The 23,175-nt window shown below is 43.6% G+C and overlaps 1 protein-coding gene across 1 annotated transcript; it reads right to left on the bottom strand.

The window, feature by feature from the left end:
* Positions 1 to 17,566: 17,566 nt before the first annotated feature.
* On the bottom strand, positions 17,567 to 19,962 carry wnt11f2 (wnt 11, family member 2). Its single transcript, XM_046303551.1, has 5 exons — positions 19,752 to 19,962; positions 19,367 to 19,602; positions 18,971 to 19,248; positions 18,472 to 18,764; positions 17,567 to 18,329 (listed from the first exon to the last, which is right to left on the bottom strand). The coding sequence occupies exons 1-5, from the start codon at positions 19,823 to 19,825 to the stop codon at positions 18,155 to 18,157; spliced, it is 1,056 nt and encodes a 351-aa protein (XP_046159507.1). The 5' UTR covers positions 19,826 to 19,962; the 3' UTR covers positions 17,567 to 18,154.
* Positions 19,963 to 23,175: the final 3,213 nt, after the last annotated feature.

The following is a 23,175-nucleotide window of genomic DNA, read 5'->3' as shown; positions in this document are numbered from 1 at the left end:
ACGGTACTCTGCGCCCCTGCGTGGATTATCGAGGCTGAATGACATAACGGTTAAGAATCGTTATCCGCTTCCCCTTATGTCATCAGCCTTCGAGATTCTGCAGGGAGCCAGGTGCTTTACTAAGTTGGACCTTCGTAACGCTTACCATCTCGTGCGCATCAGAGAGGGGGACGAGTGGAAAACGGCGTTTAACACTCCGTTAGGGCATTTTGAGTACCGGGTTCTGCCGTTCGGTCTCGCCAATGCGCCAGCTGTTTTTCAGGCATTAGTTAATGATGTTCTGAGAGACATGCTGAACATTTTTGTTTTTGTCTATCTTGACGATATCCTGATTTTTTCTCCGTCACTCGAGATTCATGTTCAGCACGTTCGACGTGTTCTACAGCGCCTTTTAGAGAATTGTCTCTACGTAAAGGCTGAGAAGTGCTCTTTTCATGTCTCCTCCGTTACTTTTCTCGGTTCCGTTATTTCCGCTGAAGGCATTCAGATGGATTCCGCTAAGGTCCAAGCTGTCAGTGATTGGCCCGTTCCAAGGTCACGTGTCGAGTTGCAGCGCTTTTTTAGGTTTCGCTAATTTCTATCGGCGTTTCATTCGTAATTTCGGTCAAGTTGCTGCCCCTCTCACAGCTCTTACTTCTGTCAAGACGTGTTTTAAGTGGTCCGGTTCCGCCCAGGGAGCTTTTGATCTTCTAAAAGAACGTTTTACGTCCGCTCCTATCCTCGTTACTCTGACGTCACTAGACAATTCATTGTCGAGGTTGACGCTTCAGAGGTAGGCGTGGGAGCCATCCTATCCCAGCGCTTCCAGTCTGACGATAAGGTTCATCCTTGCGCTTATTTTTCTCATCGCCTGTCGCCATCTGAGCGCAACTATGATGTGGGTAACCGTGAACTGCTCGCCATCCGCTTAGCCCTAGGCGAATGGCGACAGTGGTTGGAGGGGGCGACCGTTCCTTTTGTCGTTTGGACAGACCATAAGAACCTTGAGTACATCCGTTCTGCCAAACGACTTAATGCCCGTCAAGCTCGTTGGGCGTTGTTTTTCGCTCGTTTCGAGTTTGTGATTTCTTACCGTCCGGGTAGCAAGAACACCAAGCCTGATGCCTTATCCCGTCTGTTTAGTTCTTCTGTGGCTTCTACTGATCCCGAGGGGATTCTTCCTTATGGGCGTGTTGTCGGGTTAACAGTCTGGGGAATTGAAAGACAGGTTAAGCAAGCACTCACGCACACTGCGTCGCCGCGCGCTTGTCCTAGTAACCTCCTTTTCGTTCCTGTTTCCACTCGTCTGGCTGTTCTTCAGTGGGCTCACTCTGCCAAGTTAGCTGGTCATCCCGGTGTTCGAGGCACTCTTGCGTCTATTCGCCAGCGCTTTTGGTGGCCGACTCAGGAGCGTGACACGCGCCGTTTCGTGGCTGCTTGTTCGGACTGCGCGCAGACTAAGTCGGGTAACTCTCCTCCTGCCGGTCGTCTCAGACCGCTCCCCATTCCTTCTCGACCATGGTCTCACATTGCCTTAGACTTCATTACCGGTCTGCCTTTGTCTGCGGGGAAGACTGTGATTCTGACGGTTGTCGATAGGTTCTCTAAGGCGGCACATTTCATTCCCCTCGCTAAACTTCCTTCCGCTAAGGAGACGGCACAAATCATTATTGAGAATGTATTCAGAATTCATGGCCTCCCGTTAGACGCCGTTTCAGACAGAGGCCCGCAATTCACGTCACAGTTTTGGAGGGAGTTCTGTCGTTTGATTGGTGCGTCCGTCAGTCTCTCTTCCGGGTTTCATCCCCAGTCTAACGGTCAAGCAGAGAGGGCCAATCAGACGATTGGTCGCATACTACGCAGCCTTTCTTTCAGAAACCCTGCGTCTTGGGCAGAACAGCTCCCTGGGCAGAATACGCTCACAATTCGCTTCCTTCGTCTGCTACCGGGTTATCTCCGTTTCAGAGTAGTCTGGGTTACCAGCCTCCTCTGTTCTCATCCCAGCTTGCCGAGTCCAGCGTTCCCTCCGCTCAAGCGTTTGTCCAACGTTGTGAGCGCACCTGGAGGAGGGTGAGGTCTGCACTTTGCCGTTACAGGGCACAGACGGTGAGAGCCGCCAATAAACGCAGGATTAAGAGTCCAAGGTATTGTTGCGGCCAGAGAGTGTGGCTTTCCACTCGCAACCTTCCTCTTACGACAGCTTCTCGTAAGTTGACTCCGCGTTCATTGGTCCGTTCCGTGTCTCCCAGGTCGTCAATCCTGTCGCTGTGCGACTGCTTCTTCCGCGACATCTTCGTCGCGTCCATCCTGTCTTCCATGTCTCCTGTGTTAAGCCCTTTCTTCGCACCCCCGTTCGTCTTCCCTCCCCCTCCCGTCCTTGTCGAGAGCGCACCTATTTACAAGGTACATAAGATTATGGACATGCGTTCTCGGGGACGGGGTCACCAATACCTAGTGGATTGGGAGGGTTACGGTCCTGAGGAGAGGAGTTGGGTTCCGTCTCGGGACGTGCTGGACCGTTCGCTCATCGATGATTTCCTCCGTTGCCGCCAGGATTCCTCCTCGAGTGCGCCAGGAGGCGCTCGGTGAGTGGGGGGGTACTGTCATGTTTGTCATTTATTGTCATGTCTTGTCCCTGTGCTCCCCATGCTATTCGTTTCCCTCTGCTGGTCTTGTTTGGTTCTATCCCTCTCTCTCCCCCTCCCTCTCTCACTCTCTCGCTCTCTCTTCTCTCTGTCGTTCCGTTCCTGCTCCCAGCTGTTCCTATTCCCCTAATCATCATTTAGTCTTCCCACACCTGTTCCCGATCCTTTCCCCTGATTAGAGTCCCTATTTATTCCTTTGTGATCCGTTCCTGTTCCGTCGGTTCCTTGTATTGTATTCACCATGCCGTGATTGCGTTTCGCCCTGTCCTGTCGTGTTTTTGCCGTGATTGTGTATCACCCTGTCCTGTCGTGTTTTGTGCCTTCATCAGATGCTGCGTGTGAGCAGGTGTCTCAGTCGACTACGGCCTGCGCCTACCCGAAGCGACCTGCAGTCTGTGGCCGCTTCTCCAGTTGTTTCCCCTCTACAAGTCTAGAGGAATTCTGTTATTCCGTTTTGGACTTTAATAAACTCTGTTTCTGTTAAGTCGCTTTTGGGTCCTCTTTTACCTGCATGACAATTGCGCAACTCTAATCCATCTCCATCAACATCATTAATATGATAGCCCACTATCATAGCAGTAGAAGCAGAGGAGACAGTAGTACCTGCCGCTGTTTTTGAACTATCTAACTGGGTGATGGGTCGGGTCTGATATGCTTTCAACATGTTAATGTGGCAAAAACTAGATTGGCGTTTTCTATCAGGAGTTTGAAGCACAATCAGTTTCACTTAATTTATTTTCAATGAAATAAGGACCAGAGAAAGGAGCTGACAATGAAGATCCTGGAACAGGCAATTAACACCAGCACTTGGTCACCCGGCTGTAGTGGATTAGAAACAGCCTGTTTATCATAGTATCTTTTCATACTCCTCTACGAGGAAGACAGAGCTTCCTTTGCGGGAGCACTGGCTTGGTGTAGGCACTTACGAAAGCGACTAACGTAGTCCAACACATTCTCATCTCCCACACACACACAACTCTTGGGACAAAAACTGTTCTTTGAGGACTTTCATTGGTCCTCTCACTGTGTGTCCAAACACTAATTCAGCCGGACTGAACCCTAGGGACCCCTGTACAGTTTTAAGAGCAGCAAACAAAACTAGAGGAACTCCCTCATCCAAATCTTTCTCAGATTCCAAACAATATTTACGTAGCATAGACTTCAGTGTCTGATGCCAACGTTCAAGCGCACCCTGAGACTCTGGGTGATATGCGCTTGCCACACGGTGTGTAATTGACAAGGACTTTAACACCTGCTTGAAGACCTTTGATAGGAAATAGGTACCCTAATCAGTGTGTACCACCTTAGGTAACCTGAATGTCGTGAATAATTTAATTAAGGCTTTACCCACTACCGGAGCTGTAGTCCTTCGCAGAGGAATGGCCTCGGGGTATCTTGTCACATAACCATTAACAGAAACTGGTTACCCGATTTTGTCTTCGGTAATGGTCCAACACAAGCTCATTGGAGAGAGAGTGGTCACTTTTATCCAATATGGGTACCACCTTTCCTCCGGCAATATCGTTACCCATTAATAAAGGTCACACCTTTTACTGGAAACATAGGACATACCCCCACTCTGAATATTCCACTGATTAACTCAGAGTGTACATTCACAAAGTTCAATGACACTGGGACAGAACCCATTTCAATACCCTGTACTAACACACTGGAACTACAGTAGGTATTGTCGGAGAAGGGTAACACATCAGACAATATAAACGACTGCACCGCACCAGTATCTCTAAGGATTTTAACCGGACTCTGTAACGCTTAGGGGATCAAAACGGGGCCATGTGGCTGGAGCTTTAGCCCCTCCATCGTTCTACATGGGTAGTAGGCTCAGGCAGCTGTAACACAAGCACTTGCTCTTCCAACAAAACATTTAACACCAGTTGTTTAACCTCTGCTTTAAATAAACTCTGCAGAATAGATACAGAATAATGATCAACTCTACGACATTTGTCAAAACCCTCCCACGTAGGGTTATCCAAAAACAATTTCAAATCAAAAGTAGCCATTTTGAACTACCACTAAAACACAAGAGCCAACAAATAGCAAACACGAATGCTACATCAGCTATTCCCAGCTGTGACGCTCAACACTGAACTAGACCACCACAATAATTTGCACGAGCGGCATGGGTATCTGTAAAGCCAGATCCCGGATGAGCCTCCAGTTCTGTTACGAACCCCTTTGGCCCTGCAGTCTAGGGCGGATGGAAACAAGACCCATAACATATCTCATGCAAATCATAACAGTGAAAAGGAACAGTGAGAACTAAAATAAATCCACAGACAACTTAAACCTACTGTCAAACACTTCAGGTTTATTTTAAACACACGGTAATGGGGTGTGGGGAAAAAGGGGCTGAGCTGGACCCAAGGATAGAAATAATACATATCCAAAAACCCCTAAGCTAGTGTAGCCTGCTTCACGAACAGCTAGCTAACTAGCCAATAAAATACAGTGGGTGGTACGCCCAGTTCTAACTTGGGGTATTCCTACGGGTAATGTATGCCCATGGGCGACTTGGCTTTGTACCCCCTTTCCCCACCAACAAACAAACAGTCATACACCACAACACATACTCACAGGATAACAGACAAAGTGAAATGTAGGGAGAGAGAGAGAGAGAGAGAGAGAGAGAGAGAGAGGGTATTTACTGTAAGACATCTTTCACAATCATTAATACAAAATATAGATGTATTGTTGTTTAGATATAATTACAACATAGGTGTACTTTAAACAAATTAATTGAATGAAAGAAACATAATGTTTAGCAGGCACTAGTTTGCATCAAGCCTGTCTTGAGCATTTGGCCATAGTTTCTCAATAACATTGCAGTAAATGTCCTCATTGTTGCATTTGAGGATATTTTTGTTGCATTGCCAATCCAAGCCTGTCTTGAGCATTTGGCCATAGTTTCTCAATAACATTGCAGTAAATGTCCCCATTGTTGCATTTGAGGATATTTTTGTTGCATTGTGAATCCAAGCCTGGCGTTGCATGCTTCATTCATGTCATAAGAGAGGGTTGCAAGCTCATGGGGATGGAAATCATACACCTTCCACCTGTATTGTAATCATGTATTGTATTTAAAAGTATTGTACTGTACTTATTTATTGTAGTGGTTCTGGGTGGCACAGTTAGTAAGTATATGGCACTAGTGACACTGGAGTTGTGGGTTGAATTCCCACTGTGGTAACATATGAAAATGTATCGACTTACTTTGGATAAAAGTGTCTGCTACATAAATGGTATATGTTACTGTGCTGACAAATGACATTTTAATAAAGTAGTGTGAAACCACCCATCAAAAAGACAGCAGCAAATTAATTTTGGATACATGTTTACTGTATATTACGGATGCATTTGTTACATACAGTACATCACTGATCTTGTCAATATCAAATTTTTCTAAACTTACTTTGGCGCAAAATCATAATAGTACATTTAAGCAATAAGGCCCTAGGGACTCTTCTTACGCACGGCACAACGAGGGGTTCCTAGATATAGCCCTTAGCCGTGGTATATTGACAATATACCACAAACACCGAGGTGCCTTATTGATATTATAAATGCGTTACCAACGTAATTATGAACTCTTGCAATTAATTTCAACATGGAGAAAGAAATCAAAGAGCTTGTAGACAAGGGGCCTGTCTGAGAGGGAGGCAGATGGCAAGGAACTGTTGTGTCTGATGAGGTACTGGCAATTGTTGTTGACCATGTGGTTAACAAAGGCCTTACCATGGCAGAGTAGTTCACTCCAATCTGAAAATATCAACTGAAAAAATAACTTACCAAAATATATTTTAGAGGGTGATGCTGCTGTGAACCATACAGTGGTGATAAATCTTGGTGGGCCAAACACCACACAACATTTTTTTTTTAGATGCATGCCAGCAAAGACACAACATAACACAACACAACACTAAAAAATACATTAATTGCACTATAGCGGTGACAAACGGTGCTGTAAGAATATTTCAAGGATAAATACACAACACAGGGGACGTGAGGTCAAGAGTACTAAAAGTCAATAGAGTACTAACGGTCAATAGGGAATTAGCAATGGAAATAATTGGTTTTCAGTTCAACATCTGTTAGGAATGTCAGTCCTGAACTCATAGCTACGTGTGGCATGTTCTCATTGGTCCAACCTGAAATAGGATACTTGTTATTTAGCCATTGGCCCAATTATTCTAATTGGTCAACCACAGGCTAGGGCTGGGTTATAAACTACATCCTGTTCCTTTGTTCACTGGAGAGAATCACTGAAGACAGGGAAGCATGAACATCTACCATCTACCTACCTGCATGATTTGTCCTCTTTGAATAAACCAATTTCCTTCCCCTGATTTGCTTTGGGGTCTGTGTTATTGAAGAGTAACATCAACTGCTGACAGTGCCCACAAAGTGTTAGGGCCTACATAGAGCTGTCCCAACAGCAGATATTTATTTTCAGCACCATGGAGGGAATCCTTACCACCGCTACACCTGGCTATCAGGAGAGCCTTGTCTGGCAGCGAAACTGTTCATTCAGCCTCATTTACTGCCTTTAAAAACATAGCTGGTATGGATGACTTGCTTAAACAAAGGTGGTTTTTCACTGACAATTGAGATGTACAAACTATGGCATAAGGGAACGATGAGTGGATAAGAGACAATCCATAATTTAGGTTGTAGTCAATATAACTATCTGTTCAGCACTTCTTAATTGTACAGTGACATAATTCAGAACATGGGCCGTTCCCCCAGTATTCTCCCTGTACACCAACTCAGAACAGTAGAATAAATAAAGGGGGCATATAAGCAGACAATGAAAACTCTTACAATATTCAATGATGAGATTTCTCTAAAACAGGCTATAGGCTACATGTGCACCACCAAGTCAGAACAGTAGGCTAAGTTATGAGGGGGAAAGGGACCAAATTATTTGGGTGATCACATGGGCTACTAACAGCTTACTACACAACATACACTTAGTATTACTTTCTTAGCTACAGTATACATATCTCCCTGGCATTTTTTGACTCCTTGTTGTGCTGTGCTCACTTGAACAGGAAGGTGGCGTGGCGATCTTTCGTGGGCAAATGTTGTCATCAAACCTTGTCCTCACAGCCTGGCATTCTCTGAATATATGGTGCTTTCAAGACAACTGGTAACTCGGAAAAGAACAAGGTCAAATCATGACGTCAGTGATCTTCAGGTTGGAGCTCTAGAATGAGCCCCGAGTTCACGACTTGGAATTCCAAGTTGGATACCGTTCAAAACATATTTTCCCAGTCGGAGCTAGTTTTTTTTCTAGAGTTCCCAGTTGTCTTGAACTCACAGAAGTCTGAGATTACCCAGTTCCAAGTATCCAGTTGTTTTGAATGTGGCAGAAGTCATGCTGGATAGACAGCATGGCCAATATATTCAACCTTTCTTGGCCCATGTGAATGTTCATCCTTTTAAGCTTGGAAAAGAGACCCTTAAAACCAAACTTGGACCACACACCCTCTCCACCAAATAGCAGGCAGGGGAAGCAAAATAGTGATTGCATTGCAATGCTTGCAGTTAGCCACTGATTCCTTCCAAACCACTCATTGTTTAATTTCCAACCATTTATCTATAATTTCTCTTCATATGATAGGGATTGAAATGAATTTGCAGGTAGTTTGTTGATGTCATTCATGATGATGTTCGCTTGTTTGGCTTGCTAGCTAAGATTTTAAAAGTTTGAAGTTGACATGATCAGTCCAATTTAAACTACGGTAGATATAACATGATTTGACGTCATTTTATCTGTGGACAGTGACCTTGAGCCTTCTTGGATGGGCACTTCTAATGTAAATCTATGGCAGCACCCAAGGAGGCTTGAACCTTCTAGCTATCCATGTAGATTATGTGGTGAGGTAGTGTCCCCATGAGTGACAGAATAATAAGCCTATCACGGCGCAACTAGAGAGGATTACCAACCCCTATGCTCTGTATTTTCCTCTGGGTGCCCCTCTACCACAAAGCACTGAGCTAAGCTGAAACATCTGCATTTTGGAGCTGCCTTACTCAAGAAAACTCTGAATGACGGGTTGCCACTGCAAGGATACTGTATCTTTGTTGATGAAGCGGCTTCTATCTGTCCGAAACTTGGCGCCGTCCAAGTGCCTGGACAACGTGCAGCTATCGCTGAAGATAGTGTGGTAGGATGTAGGCCATTACTTGGATCCTACAACGCTGCACACCTCATTGTGTTTCTTAATGAAATTGAGTTGGCCTGTTGAGGATTTTTTTCCAGCATGCAGGTGGAAGGTGTACAATCGCCATCCCCATGAGCATGCCACCTTCCTTCTGGCCATGGATGAGGCATGCTACAACATCAATGCAGACCAATGTCAAGCTTGGATTCGCCATGCGGAAAGGTTATCTTGCATTGTTTGCTATTGGATTAACTTAAAGGAGGATTATTTAAGATACTGTTTGAAGAGGTAGGGTTTTAGATGTTTTCGGGAGATGGGCAGGGGCTCTGCTGTCATAGCTTCAGAGGGAATCTGGTTCCACCATTTGGGTGCCAGGACAGAAGAGTGCATGGAGAGGGATGAGTGGGAGCTGCCTTCCCGTAGGGGTGGGAGGGCCATGAGACTTGAGGTGGCAGAATGGAGTGCTCGGGTTGGGGTGTAGGGTTTGAGCATAGCCTGAAGGTAGGGAAGGGCAGTTCATCTTGCTATTCCGTAGGTAAGCACCATGGTCTTGTAGAGGATGCGAGCTTTGACTTGAGGCCAGTTGAGTTTGCGGAGGAGCGGGGTGACATGAGAAAACTTGGGAAGGTTGAAAACCAGACGGGCTGCTGCATTCTGGATAAATTGCAGGGGTTTGATGGCACAAGCGGGGAGCCCAGCCAACAGCGAGTTGCAGTGGTCCGTCTTGTCGAGGTTGAGCTTGACACATCCAAGTTGAGATATCTGCCAGGCACGCAGAAATACTTGTTGCCATCTGGGAAGGAGAAAAGTAGGTCATTTGTGCCTACTCAAAAAAGGGGTTAAATATGTGTATAAAAAACAAATCATTTTTCCTGAACTTTCTTATATCTCATAGATATAGGACAAACACTTCAAAACCTTGTTTCTTATGATATTATTTTACTGTCTTTTTTGCCATTTATGCATGTGTTATTCAATTAGTTTTTCTGGGCCAAACTCAATATTTTACCAATAGCTTAGACTTTTTTAAATGAAAATTACTAAATGGTGAGCCTATCTGATGTATTGGTAACTAAATTAAATGTTCACATGGTATTTCACAGAAAGCATTGATTTTGCATGAATGACTCAGTGGTGAAAAATGTGTGAAACGTCAATGAATGCATAATCAAAAGTTCTGAACATAAGATAGGGGGCATTCCAAGTGTTATCAGTTTAGAGTTTTGTACTTATAGTTTTGAAAATATACCACTTACAGTACATCAGAAAAATGTGCAAAAGTAATTGAAAAAAACTGTATGTAGTTCTCAAAATGTGTAGTAAACAAACCAGTTGGAAATCTCTAGGTTTACCAAACAGTTAAGTTATTATCAATTAACAGCAGTCAGATGAATTAATAGTAAAATGCATGTTATGAGTTTTGTACTAAGTGTTGTGAAAATGTACCGCATACTTGAAAATTGCATCTAGCAATTGAAAATAATTGAAAAAAACGTTAACTCCTGAATTATGTTACCCCCCAAAAATCTAAACTAGGTAAAACTGGCCAATTTGCTGTGTACCTTCCAATATAATGCTGGGTCACTCATACTCCCTTCTATTCTCCTACTCTCTGCTCCATAACATCACTGAAAATACTCCCATATACAGTAGGTACAAACATTCTCTCATCTGTCGTTTTAAACTCAAACTTCTGATGTCAAAGTTTAAACACTGAGGTAAACACTAATGCTCAGGCACTATTTAAAATAAAATAAAATACGGCCACACTTTATTTGGATAGTCCCATATAGCTGATTTACAGATGGCCATACTATCAACAAACTACATGTTGATAAGCAACTGCAAGGTTACGGTTAGTGGTAGGGTTAGGTTTAGAAGAAAGGTTAGGGTAAGGGTTAAGATTGGGATTAGTGTTAAGTTTAGGGTTATACATTTACATTTTACATTTAAGTCATTTAGCAGACGCTCTTATCCAGAGCGACTTACAAATTGGTGCATTCACCTTATGACATCCAGTGGAACAACCACTTTACAATAGTGCATCTAAATATTTTAAGGGGGGGGGGGGGTGAGAAGGATTACTTTATCCTATCCTAGGTATTCCTTAAAGAGGTGGGGTTTCAGGTGTCTCCGGAAGGTGGTGATTGACTCCGCTGTCCTGGCGTCGTGAGGGAGTTTGTTCCACCATTGGGGAGCCAGAGCAGCGAACAGTTTTGACTGAGCTGAGCGGGAACTGTACTTCCTCAGTGGTAGGGAGGCGAGCAGGCCAGAGGTGGATGAACGCAGTGCCCTTATTTGGGTGTAGGGCCTGATCAGAGCCTGGAGGTACTGAGGTGCCGTTCCCCTCACAGCTCCGTAGGCAAGCACCATGGTCTTGTAGCGGATGCGAGCTTCAACTGGAAGCCAGTGGAGAGAGCGGAGGAGCGGGGTGACGTGAGAGAACTTGGGAAGGTTGAACACTAGACGGGCTGCGGCGTTCTGGATGAGTTGTAGGGGTTTAATGGCACAGGCAGGGAGCCCAGCCAACAGCGAGTTGCAGTAATCCAGACGGGAGATGACAAGTGCCTGGATTAGGACCTGCGCCGCTTCCTGTGTGAGGCAGGGTCGTACTCTGCGGATGTTGTAGAGCATGAACCTACAGGAACGGGCCACCGCCTTGATGTTAGTTGAGAACGACAGTTTGTTGTCCAGGATCACGCCAAGGTTCTTAGCGCTCTGGGAGGAGGACACAATGGAGTTGTCAACCGTGATGGCGAGATCATGGAACGGGCAGTCCTTCCCGGGAGGAAGAGCAGCTCCGTCTTGCCGAAGTTCAGCTTGAGGTGGTGATCCGTCATCCACACTGATATGTCTACCAGACATGCAGAGATGCGATTCGCCACCTGGTCATCAGAAGGGGAAAGGAGAAGATTAATTGTGTGTCGTCTGCATAGCAATGATAGGAGAGACCATGTGAGGTTATGACAGAGCCAAGTGACTTGGTGTATAGTGAGAATAGGAGAGGGCCTAGAACAGAGCCCTGGGGACACCAGTGGTGAGAGCGCGTGGTGAGGAGACAGATTCTCGCCACGCCACCTGGTAGGAGCGACCTGTCAGGTAGGACGCAATCCAAGCGTGGGCCGCGCCGGAGATGCCCAACTCGGAGAGGGTGGAGAGGAGAATCTGATGGTTCACAGTATCGAAGGCAGCCGATAGGTCTAGAAGGATGAGAGCAGAGGAGAGAGAGTTAGCTTTAGCGGTGCGGAGCGCCTCCGTGATACAGAGAAGAGCAGTCTCAGTTGAATGACTAGTCTTGAAACCTGACTGATTTGGATCAAGAAGGTCATTCTGAGAGAGATAGCGGGAGAGCTGACCAAGGACGGCACGTTCAAGAGTTTTGGAGAGAAAAGAAAGAAGGGATACTGGTCTGTAGTTGTTGACATCGGAGGGATCGAGTGTAGGTTTTTTCAGAAGGGGTGCAACTCTCGCTCTCTTGAAGACGGAAGGGACGTAGCCAGCGGTCAGGGATAAGTTGATGAGCGAGGTGAGGTAAGGGAGAAGGTCTCCGGAAATGGTCTGGAGAAGAGAGGAGGGGATAGGGTCGAGCGGGCAGGTTGTTGGGCGGCCGGCCGTCACAAGACGCGAGATTTCATCTGGAGAGAGAGGGAGAAAGAGGTCAGAGCACAGGGTAGGGCAGTGTGAGCAGAACCAGCGGTGTTGTTTGACTTAGCAAACGAGGATCGGATGTCGTCGATCTTCTTTTCAAAATGGTTGACGAAGTCATCTGCAGAGAGGGAGGAGGGGGGAGGGGGAGGAGGATTCAGGAGGGAGGAGAATGTGGCAAAGAGCTTCCTAGGGTTAGAGGCAGATGCTTGGAATTTAGAGTGGTAGAAAGTGGCTTTAGCAGCAGAGACAGAGGAGGAAAATGTAGAGAGGAGGGAGTGAAAGGATGCCAGGTCCGCAGGGAGGCGAGTTTTCCTCCATTTCCGCTCGGCCTTCCGGAGCCCTGTTCTGTGAGCTCGCATTGAGTCGTCAAGCCACGGAGCGGGAGGGGAGGACCGAGCCGGCCTGGAAGATAGGGGACATAGAGAGTCAAAGGATGCAGAAAGGGAGGAGAGGAGGGTTGAGGAGGCAGAATCAGGAGATAGGTTGGAGAAGGTTTGAGCAGAGGGAAGAGATGATAGGATGGAAGAGGAGAGAGTAGCGGGGGAGAGAGAGCGAAGGTTGGGACGGCGCGATACCATCCGAGTAGGGGCAGTGTGGGAAGTGTTGGATGAGAGCGAGAGGGAAAAGGATACAAGGTAGTGGTCGGAGACTTGGAGGGGAGTTGCAATGAGGTTAGTGGAAGAACAGCATCTAGTAAAGATGAGGTCGAGCGTATTGCCTGCCTTGTGAGTAGGGGGAAGGTGAGAGGGTGAGGTCAAAAGAGGAGAGGAGTGGAAAGAAGGAGGCAGAGAGGAATGAGTCAAAGGTAGACGTGGGGAGGTTAAAGTCGCCCAGAACTGTGAGAGGTGAGCCGTCCTCAGGAAAGGAGCTTATCAAGGCATCAAGCTCATTGATGAACTCTCCGAGGGGACCTGGAGGGCGATAAATGATAAGGATGTTAAGCTTGAAAGGGCTGGTAACTGTGACAGCATGAAATTCAAAGGAGGCGATAGACAGATGGGTAAGGGGAGAAAGAGAGAATGACCACATGGGAGAGATAAGGATCCCTATGCCACCACCCCGCTGACCAGAAGCTCTCGGGGTGTGCGAGAACACGTGGGCGGACGAAGAGAGAGCAGTAGGAGTAGCAGTGTTATCTGTGGTGATCCATGTTTCTGTCAGTGCCAAGAAGTCGAGGGACTGGAGGGAGGCATAGGCTGAGATGAACTCTGCCTTGTTGGCTGCAGATCGGCAGTTCCAGAGGCTACCGGAGACCTGGAACTCCACGTGGGTCGTGCGCGCTGGGACCACCAGATTAGGGTGGCAGCGGCCACGCGGTGTGGAGCGTTTGTATGGTCTGTGCAGAGAGGAGAGAACAGGGATAGACAGACACATAGTTGACAGGCTACAGAAGAGGCTACGCTAATGCAAGGAGATTGGAATGACAAGTGGACTACACATCTCGAATGTTCAGAAAGTTAAGCTTACGTAGCAAGAATCTTATTGACTAAAATTATTAAAAAGTTATGATAAGATTTAAGGTTAGGGTTAGTGCTAAGGTTAATGGAAATGTGGTTGACAGATATTTGACTAAAAGGGTTAGGGTTAGGGTTAAAAAAAAAACACAATCTACTTGGGACTATCCAAATTAAGTGTTACCAAAATTACAAATAAAAGCTTATTCAAATTCATAAGGGTTCTATGTAGAACACATCTTGCATTCCAAAGAATCATCAAATAACCCTTTCTTACAAAAATAGTTATTCAAATGAAAAGAGTGTAGGGCTAGACTAGAGTGTAGGGTTAGGAGATAAACTGAATTTAAATCTCAAATTGTGTTAGTGGTAACTATATCTACCGCACTCTTCAAACAAAGATAAAAAAAAAGGTATGGTCTCTGTATATCAATTTCTGTCCTCTGGGAGGAAATAAGGGATTCAGAGGGCACCATTTCCTTAAACATTAGACTATAAACAAAGCTCTAAGAGGGCAATTAATCTACTGGTTCCATGGCCTATGTTTTGCTTTTGGAAAGTGGTCCTCTGGAAGTCCCATGGAGATGAAATACATTTTTGTAAATAGTGAAGTCCATCGCAGAAAATGTGCAACATGTCCTTCTCACTGCACCCCCCCCCCACATAGAGTAAGAAGAGCTAATTAGGCTGTATGTCTGCCCTATAGCTCCCCTACTGCAGTTTATAGACTTGGTAGAATTTTAACAAAAAAATTGCATGCTGTTTTGCTTTTGACATCTACAAATGTAACACTCAAAAAGAACAATGTTTTTCAGCAATTAGCTCCACAACAAGGCAGGCTGAAACATGAGCGTATTTCGGAGGCAGCAAGAACTGAACCACCTGTTTTTTTGTAATTACTTTCCATGGCTGCATGGGAGGGTTTTAAAACATGTGAAAGACTAACAGCCCTAATGTAAATAGTCATACATACTTTTTGGAGCTATGTGTTGCCACCATCAATCATATCCAAAATTCTCCAACACAGACAGAAACCGTTATATTTAGTGACCACTGACCAATTCAATATAATTTTGTTTTACAGTTTTTATGCAGTTTTCTTGTTTATAATATTAATCAATCTTTACCACCAATAATGATGAGGATATAATGGTATGTGCCCATATGTATGTGGATCGTTTTAAAGAGGCAATCAGCAGTTTAGAAATGCATCCATAGCTCCTATAGAGATCTATGGATGCAAAGACTGATCAAAATTATAGTTTTAATAACAATGTTTTGAGACAATATAGTGTTTGTTTACATTTACTTTGTTTACAAACTTTGGAGTAAAACAAGATTATATTTTGGGTTCTGATGTGGTACGACAGTTAAACTAAGCTCATGAGGCATTTATAAGTTATATTCTTAAACAATTCACAAGTTAAAAAAAATGGATGTTAGCAACTGCAAATTACCCCTTTAAAATGATCACCAGTTGAATCCCTTTTGGACTCAACACAGTTGGGAGGGCTTGTGTGCATTCCAAGCATATTCACACCAGGTTCTGAATCAACAAGGGGGACGTTTACGGTTGGATGTCAACTCTTTAGTTATCTCAAACACTGGGACTCCATGCTTCAGGCACATTTAGAAAACGTGTCTGTGGAATTGACTGAAACGTCATTAAGTTGCCTTAAATATTTCAGAAATTGAAGTACCACGATTGAACTTTTAGCTAACTGTGGATGGTATAAATAGTGTGAGCCTTAAGTTCAGTGGAATTAATGAAAGTGTGGATTTGTTATTGGGTCAAGTTACTACAGCCTCTGCTGCATAAATAGTACAGTTACTATTGCTTTGCCCAAAGAAAAATGAGGTCTACAAGTTTGGCAGCACCTGCCACAGGCAGTCTCATATGATACACAGATGCTTAAAACTTAACAGGACACATTGTGTGTCATTTTTAAAATAAAATAAATATACAATTATCTATAGTTGAAGTCGGAGATGAACATACACCTTAGCCAAATATATTTCAACTTAGTTTTTCACAATTCCTGATATTTAATCCTAGTAAAAATTCCCTGTTTTAGGACACTTAGGATCCCCACTTAATTTTAAGAATGTGAAATGTCAGAATAATAGTAGAGAGAATTATTTATTTCGGTTTTTATTTCTTTCATTACATTCCCAGTGGGTCAGAAGTTTACATACACTCAACTAGTATTTGGTAGCATTGCCTTTAAATAGTTTAACTTGGGTAAAATGTTTTGGGTAGCCTTCCACAAGCTTCCCACAATAAGTTGGGTGAATTTTGGCCCATTCCTCCTGACAGAGCTGGTGTAACTGAATCAGGTTTGCAGGCCTCCTTGCTCGCACACCTTTTTCAGGTCTGCCCACATATTTTCTATGGGTTTGAGGTCAGGGCTTTGTGATGGCCACTCCATTACCTTGACTTTGTTGTCCTTGAGCCATTTTGCCACAGCTTTGGAAGTATTCTTGGGGTCATTGTCCAGTTGGAAGACCCATTTGCGACCAAGCTTTAACTTCATAACTGATGTCTTTAGATGTGCTTCAATATATCCACGTAATTTTCCTCTCTCATGACGCCATCTATTTTGTGAAGTGCACCAGTCCCTCCTGCAGCAAAGCACCCCCACAACATGATGCTGCCAACCCGTGTTTCACGGTTGGGATGGTGTTCTTCGGTTTGCAAGCATCCCCCTTTTCATCCAACAGAAACGACGGTCAAACAGTTCTATTTTTGTTTTATCAACCAGAGGACATTTCACCAGAAAGTACGATCTTTGTCCCCATGTGCAGTTGCAAACCATAGTCTGGCTGTTTCATGGCGGTTTTGGAGCAGTGGCTTCTACCTTGCTGAGCGGCCTTTCAGTTTACGTCGATATAGGACTCGTTTTACTGTGGATATAGATAATTTGTACCTGTTTCCTCCAGCATCTTCACAAGGTCCTTTGCCTGTTGTTCAGGAATTGATTTGCACTTTTCGCACCAAAGTACGTTCATCTCTAGGAGACAGAACGCGTTTCCTTCCTGAGCGGTATGACGGCTGCTTGGTCCCATGGTGTTTATACCTGTGTATTATTGTTTGTACAGATGACCGTGGTACCTTCAGGCGTTTGGAAATTGCTCACAAGGATGAACCAGACTTGTGGGGGTCTACAATTTTTTTTCTGAGGTCTTGGCTGATTTCTTTTGATTTTCCCATGATGTCAAGCAAAGAGGCACTGAGTTTGAAGGTAGACCTTGAAATACATCCACATGTACACTTCCAATTGACTCAAATTATGCCTATTATGCCTATATCAGAAGCTTCTAAAGCCATGATGCCATTTTCTGGAATTTTCCAAGCTGTTTAAAGCTGTGGCACAGTCAACTTAGTGTATGTAAATTTCTGACCCACTGGAATTGTGATACAGTGAATTATAAGTGAACTAATCTCTCTGTAAAGAATTGTTGGAAAAATTACTTGCATCATGCACAAAGTAGATGTCCTAACCAACTTACCAAAACTATAGTTTGTTAACAAGAAATTTGTGGAGTGGTTGAAAAATGATTTTTAATGACTCCAACTTAAGTGTATGAAAACTGTTCAACTGTACCTCAACATGCCCAATATAATCATAAACAACTAAAAATACAGCTCAAACTGTTGATAATATGTGTGCTGCATGCCTATGATCAGAATATCCCTACACTGAGTAGTATGGCATTAACCCTGTGTGACTAAAATGGACACAAGATCAATCAGGTATTCTGCCTCTTATTTGCAATTTCGTTAACGTGTAAGATGTAAAATTGTTAAAAGCTTTTCATGATCAGTTGGAAATCTTAAAGCTGACTGGCCAATTCGCATTTGGGGAAGCTTCTGGGAAGTCTGTTGTGATTCAGTTACTTCGTCATCTATTCAACTTGTCCTATTGCGGAACATTTTACTAATCAAACTCAAATAGCCTACAGCTCCCAATCAATCACATTTGCTCTTCAAGTAACACAATCTTCTTCACAGTAGTGCCCTCCAGTCTCTTTAAAACAGCTAACGTAGTCCAGATCATCTGCTTATCTTTGGTAGTGTCTGTGAGTTGCTCCTCTTGTTTTTTATTGCACTTAGCCTGTAGGCTATGTAGTAGCACAGAAGCACACAGGAGTCAGGTCAGGTGACTGCTGGGTCTGCACGACTCGACAAGATGATGGTGGTGAAAATAGTGCTTCATGTTCACTCACATGCCTCTGGGAAAGTTCATTTGCATATATATCTCTCCACTGTCCTTTCGCACCTCTTGCAGGTGACATAGCAGCACCAGTGGTACTTGCACTGGCATCTCTCCACAATTCTCTCAGTGTAGGCATTGTAGCCACGACCACAGCACATGAGATTGCAACTCCCACTGTCATTGGATGTCTTATTGCATTGCCTGGAGACAAAAAATGTGTTCCAATCAATAAACAACAATATAAAACCCTTATGAATGAGGATCAACATTAGACCTTCAAGGTGTCAAAGGTGGAGTAAAAATCACAATTTCCACTGAAACATTGAGAGAAACACAAACATACCTGTCCTGTGTGCCGAGTGAGCCATGCTTCTCATTGTGTGTGCAGTAATCTGGAGAGCTGACCAGGTAGACCAACTCACTCTCTCTCACTGGTCGAACGTTCAACTCTCTGGGGACCAACTGCTTCCTTGTCCCAACATGACGATGGATCACCTTCGTGGCAGACAGGTACTTGGATTTGAGGTCCATGGCAATGTGGTTAATATCATGGAGGCCCTTCCAACATGTTTTGACAGAGCAGGACCCGGACACCCCGTGGCATTTGCATTTTGTCTCTTGAGCATCAATAAGTGCCTGAAAGTATAGCAGAAATTATATTAGGATATAAACATGTGTTGCCACGTTTTGCAGATGTTAATAATATAATATGTTGTTTATGATGTAAAAAAAAACAGTCAAAATGCCAATGCCACTATTAAAAACAATGACACAATAACTTGTGCGTAATTACCCATGCATCAATATGTATATTTCATGTCAATGTGAGATTAGATCATTACCTGTCTTCCAACTGCATTATTGTGCAAGTGCATGAGTCTGAACGCCTGAGAGCCAGATCTGCTGTTTCTCATCGGTGCATCAGAAAAGGCAGATCCCATTTGGAGACCGTAGCGCAGGTTATCACCGCATCCTCCCCATATGAAGTCGGGCCCGGCCTGTTCAGCAGGGGCTGGGGCGCACGAGCAACTGGGGAGCTCTCCAGACGAGCAGGCTCTGGCAATGGAATGACTCACTAAAGCAGCCGCTAGCGAAAACACAAATGCGGACTCCCTGGTGCCTGCAATAGAGCACAGCCAACAGATAAATCAATGCAAATCACAACCAATCACAGAGGTTTACAGGCCACATGATATACTCTAATTTCTAAGATACTTTTGAAAGTGTCTTTAGCCTACCTTTTGCCAAATCTGGTGTAAAACGAGGGGCTTTTTCAACAGATGAACAGTTCCATCGCATGTCATTGAATGTGTTCTGACAGGTATTTTTGGTCAACTTGGCGGCTTGGACAATACTGTGCATCAGCTCGAGGTTTCTCCGGCAAAGTTGCGATTGATCAGGTGCCAACCAATCTAGTAGCTTGCAATGATGAGTTTGATTCCAGCCTACAGAGCTCCCCTTTACAGTAAGTCCACTGCAAAGGTAAAAACAACAACATTGAATTAGGTAATCAGCTATTTCATATGGCATAGGCCTATTAAAATAACAAAAATATGTCAGTATTGCATAGGCATCTGAATAGGACCATAGCTACATACAAATAAAATAGTAAGGAATACTTACAGCCAAAATATAGCAGCACAACAGTTCGCGTTCACAATAAATGTCACTAGAAATAAATCCATGCCGAATTTCATTGTAAAAATGAAATAGTGAATCCTCTGCCTAAAATAAAAGTATAGCTCCAAACGATTTCTTGAGTATCCAGTGATTGTTTTCAGTTTGCCTCTGCGGTCTGGGATGGGGTCAGGCGGTTTGGCCCCCCTATAGCCTATGCTGCAAGCCACTGGTGGTGTGATCTCGACTCCAGGGAGTCTTATGTTGCCGCCACGATAGCCACGCCTCATTCAATTGGCGATTTGTGAATGACAAAGGCTGAAGAACATACGCACACCGAGGTACTTTTTGCAGGTGCTGGAGTTGTAAGTGAATTTATGGAAAATAAATCCCAGGTGATTTATTTTGTGAATGAACCATGGAATGAACACAGGCACACGGATCCAACTCGAATTATGGAGATGGGACTGTAACATAGGCCTATTAGAAGTCTGATGCATCCTATGCGTTTCAAAAGATTTCCATTAATGTGCCATTAATCATGATTGATTAAAAGAGAGCCATCCAAAGTGTTAGACATGTAGGCTAAAGCGGGATACATTCATGAATTGATATTCAACACTTAAATTAATTAGCTCTGAAGTCATTTGAAGAGTTCTTTTGAAAAATAATCTGCAACATTGTAATCTAATCTAAATCAATGTGTGACAATCCGACACTGAAAACATCTCCAATCTTTGCCAGTACAATAACTTCCACAATTTTACAATATTTAAACTCGGCTATCTGTGTTCAAGGGATATGTAGAGGCCTATTTTGTGCAGTCCAATACGTATGAGAACGTTTGATAATTTGACATCTCTAAATAGCGGGAATCCCTGACCGATGTCAATATTACGTGCGCGTATACGTTTCATTACAACGTTTTACATTGGACTTTAAACAAACGTTCAAGATTGACTTCTTCTCAAATGAAGGTTAGATCTGCTCGTAAACTGTGTTATTCTCGCTTACATTGCGATAGGACTTGGATTCAAATCCCTGACGTGCCCAGTTTTTGAATGTCCCATGTATCCACCAAAATGTTCATCAATAAATTAAAGTAGTAGATTAGAGAGGCAGGCATAATGGTATCGAAAACAGTTATGTTTGAACTACAGTAGTAGAGTGGACAAGCGAAACGATTTATCCAACCATGGTTTGGGAAGATTATTGACTGAACCGACCGATTGACAAACTAAACAATAAACTCACGTTAGCTCAACTAATCCAATTAACAAGGCCCATTATCAAGGTAGGCTACTGAATTCTAACCACCAAAACAGAACATCTTACACTTAAAAGTTTGATGCTATCAGTTTTTCAAGTGTGTGTTGTTTGTGTGTGATATACACACTACTCCCCTGATAGAATCACACTATAGCCTCTGGACTTATAGTAAAGTCTACCCAACAAATCCTTATCAACAAAGAAAACAGGGAACCAGAAACAGGGATTTCAGTGGCATGGTCAAATAAGGCAGTATAAATGGTTAATTATCTGCATGTGGTATGAGCAAAGGATTAGTGGTTGAAAGAGGGTTTCTTAGTGAGAGGATTATTTAAACTTGTGTTTATCTAACCCCTATTATATTCCCTCCCTGAGAGATGCTGGATTTTCTCTTAGAAGTAGTCTTATGGTAAGACTTTGCCAGAACACCTTATTAGTGTCTTGATTACTGTCAATGGGAACACGGTAGGGGATAATGTTAAAAGTGTTTTTGAAAGGGGACTTGCCACTGCTAATTTCACTATTATTGCTTTTCCATTTTAATGAATCTATTCAACACATGTGGTCCCACAAATAATCAGCAAAGGATGGTGATTCAGTATTGTGCATGTATTGTAATATGTTCATGTTTAGCCTTGGTATACACCATCTCTTCCCCTGAGTAGCCTTTCTTAGAACCTTCTGGCGGATCCACAATTCCTGTTACAGCTAAAACAAGATAAATGCCCCGTATTTCCGCGGTGAGATGACTGATTTTCTGACACCAGCAAGGCCACCTGAACAGCAGCAGATTTCTGACACTGTGTCCTGGGGGTTTTCTGGCGGCAGGTAGCCTAGTGATTAAGAGTATTGGCCCAGTAACCGGAAGGTTGTTGGATAAAATCCTCTGAGCAGACCAGGTGAAACATCTGTCAATGTGCCCTATAAGTCCCTCTGGATAAGAATGTCTAAATGACTAACGTGAATGTCATCGCGCTTATATTGTAGCGTCAGTGTGTCCTCTGTTTTTGTTGTATCAGTTCAATGCTTTTCTTTATGCCTTTTGAAGTTGCCTAGATGTTACAATTATTCTAATATTTGGCTGATTGCTTCTTCCCTTGTTGCATCTCATATTACACTTGGTTGGTTAACTTCAAGTCCTGTGTCTCATTATGAAAACAAAATATTCACTGTCAAAACTTATATTATTGCTTGACAAAAATGAAATGCATTTTCTCTCCAGTGGGGCCTGTGAGCTACTTTTAGTTTAATATTGTCGTGCTCTCACCTAGCCTATGTAATTCTGAAATGAAGTGGAGTTTATTTGCCACAGCCACTCCCCCCCCCCCCAGAACATTCTCTCTGCTGTGAAAACCATTCTACCCCAAAGCAAATCCTTCCTTTTGTTGGATATCCAGCTTTAGATTGGGTGTAAGGCTTGAGAAGTGAGAAATCATTCATGTTTATGAAAGGTGCATTTTTGGGTGTGAGCTGGCATGCAAAGGTTGGCCCTTCCTGTTTCTCCTTTTCTTCCTCTGATAATGCTTATTCATGGGTTCTACAGTTAAACATTTCACCAAAGGAATGGAAGTATACACACACAAAATGACAAATAGTGTGTATTGGGTGTTGGAGAGGCAGACGTTTGAAGTCTTTGCTGAAAGGGTATTGCGTCTTGTGAGTGATGAAATAGGATTGCATAGGTCTTATAGGCTATGCATCTTTACAACTGATAACAGAAAACATGCATTGATTTTAATTTCATTACATTTCTTTCAAAATTACCTGAATTGACCCAAAAAATGTAAATTATTCTTATATGTTGGTTCTCCCTATATCATATGACAGCTCCAAAGTTAATAGTGAATATGAATCATTATTGCATTTTTACCAAATATTCTCTCATAGCCTAGAGATGATACTCAAATAAATGCTCCTACGCCACAAATGTATTGCTTAAACTTCAGTTATGAGTCCTCTCTGTTGCTAAAATGTTCTGAATATGATTTCTTACCAAAAGGGGGCACTGCACATCAACCCAACGTGGATCCATAGCTGTCGCTAGACCTTTTATCTCCAAACATTAGGCCGACATTAAAATGCTGTACTTCTACGCATTGTTCTTCCTTTACTGCTTAATTCAGCATGGGAACAGCTCCTTCACTGTCCTTGATCTGCAGAC

The sequence above is a fragment of the Oncorhynchus gorbuscha genome, linkage group LG16, assembly GCF_021184085.1.
Source record: "Oncorhynchus gorbuscha isolate QuinsamMale2020 ecotype Even-year linkage group LG16, OgorEven_v1.0, whole genome shotgun sequence".
Classification (NCBI taxonomy): Eukaryota; Metazoa; Chordata; class Actinopteri; order Salmoniformes; family Salmonidae; genus Oncorhynchus; species Oncorhynchus gorbuscha.
This window is presented reverse-complemented; position numbering and strand designations above follow the sequence as displayed.

Coding starts and splice junctions, on each gene's coding strand:
- wnt11f2 (XM_046303551.1), bottom strand. CDS start 19,825: ATGAAATTCGGCATGGATTTATTTCTAGTGACATTTATTGTGAACGCG. Junction 19,603..19,751: donor TGTGCTGCTATATTTTGGCT/GTAAGTATTCCT, acceptor TTACCTTTGCAG/TGGACTTACTGTAAAGGGGA. Junction 18,765..18,970: donor ATAATGCAGTTGGAAGACAG/GTAATGATCTAA, acceptor CTATACTTTCAG/GCACTTATTGATGCTCAAGA.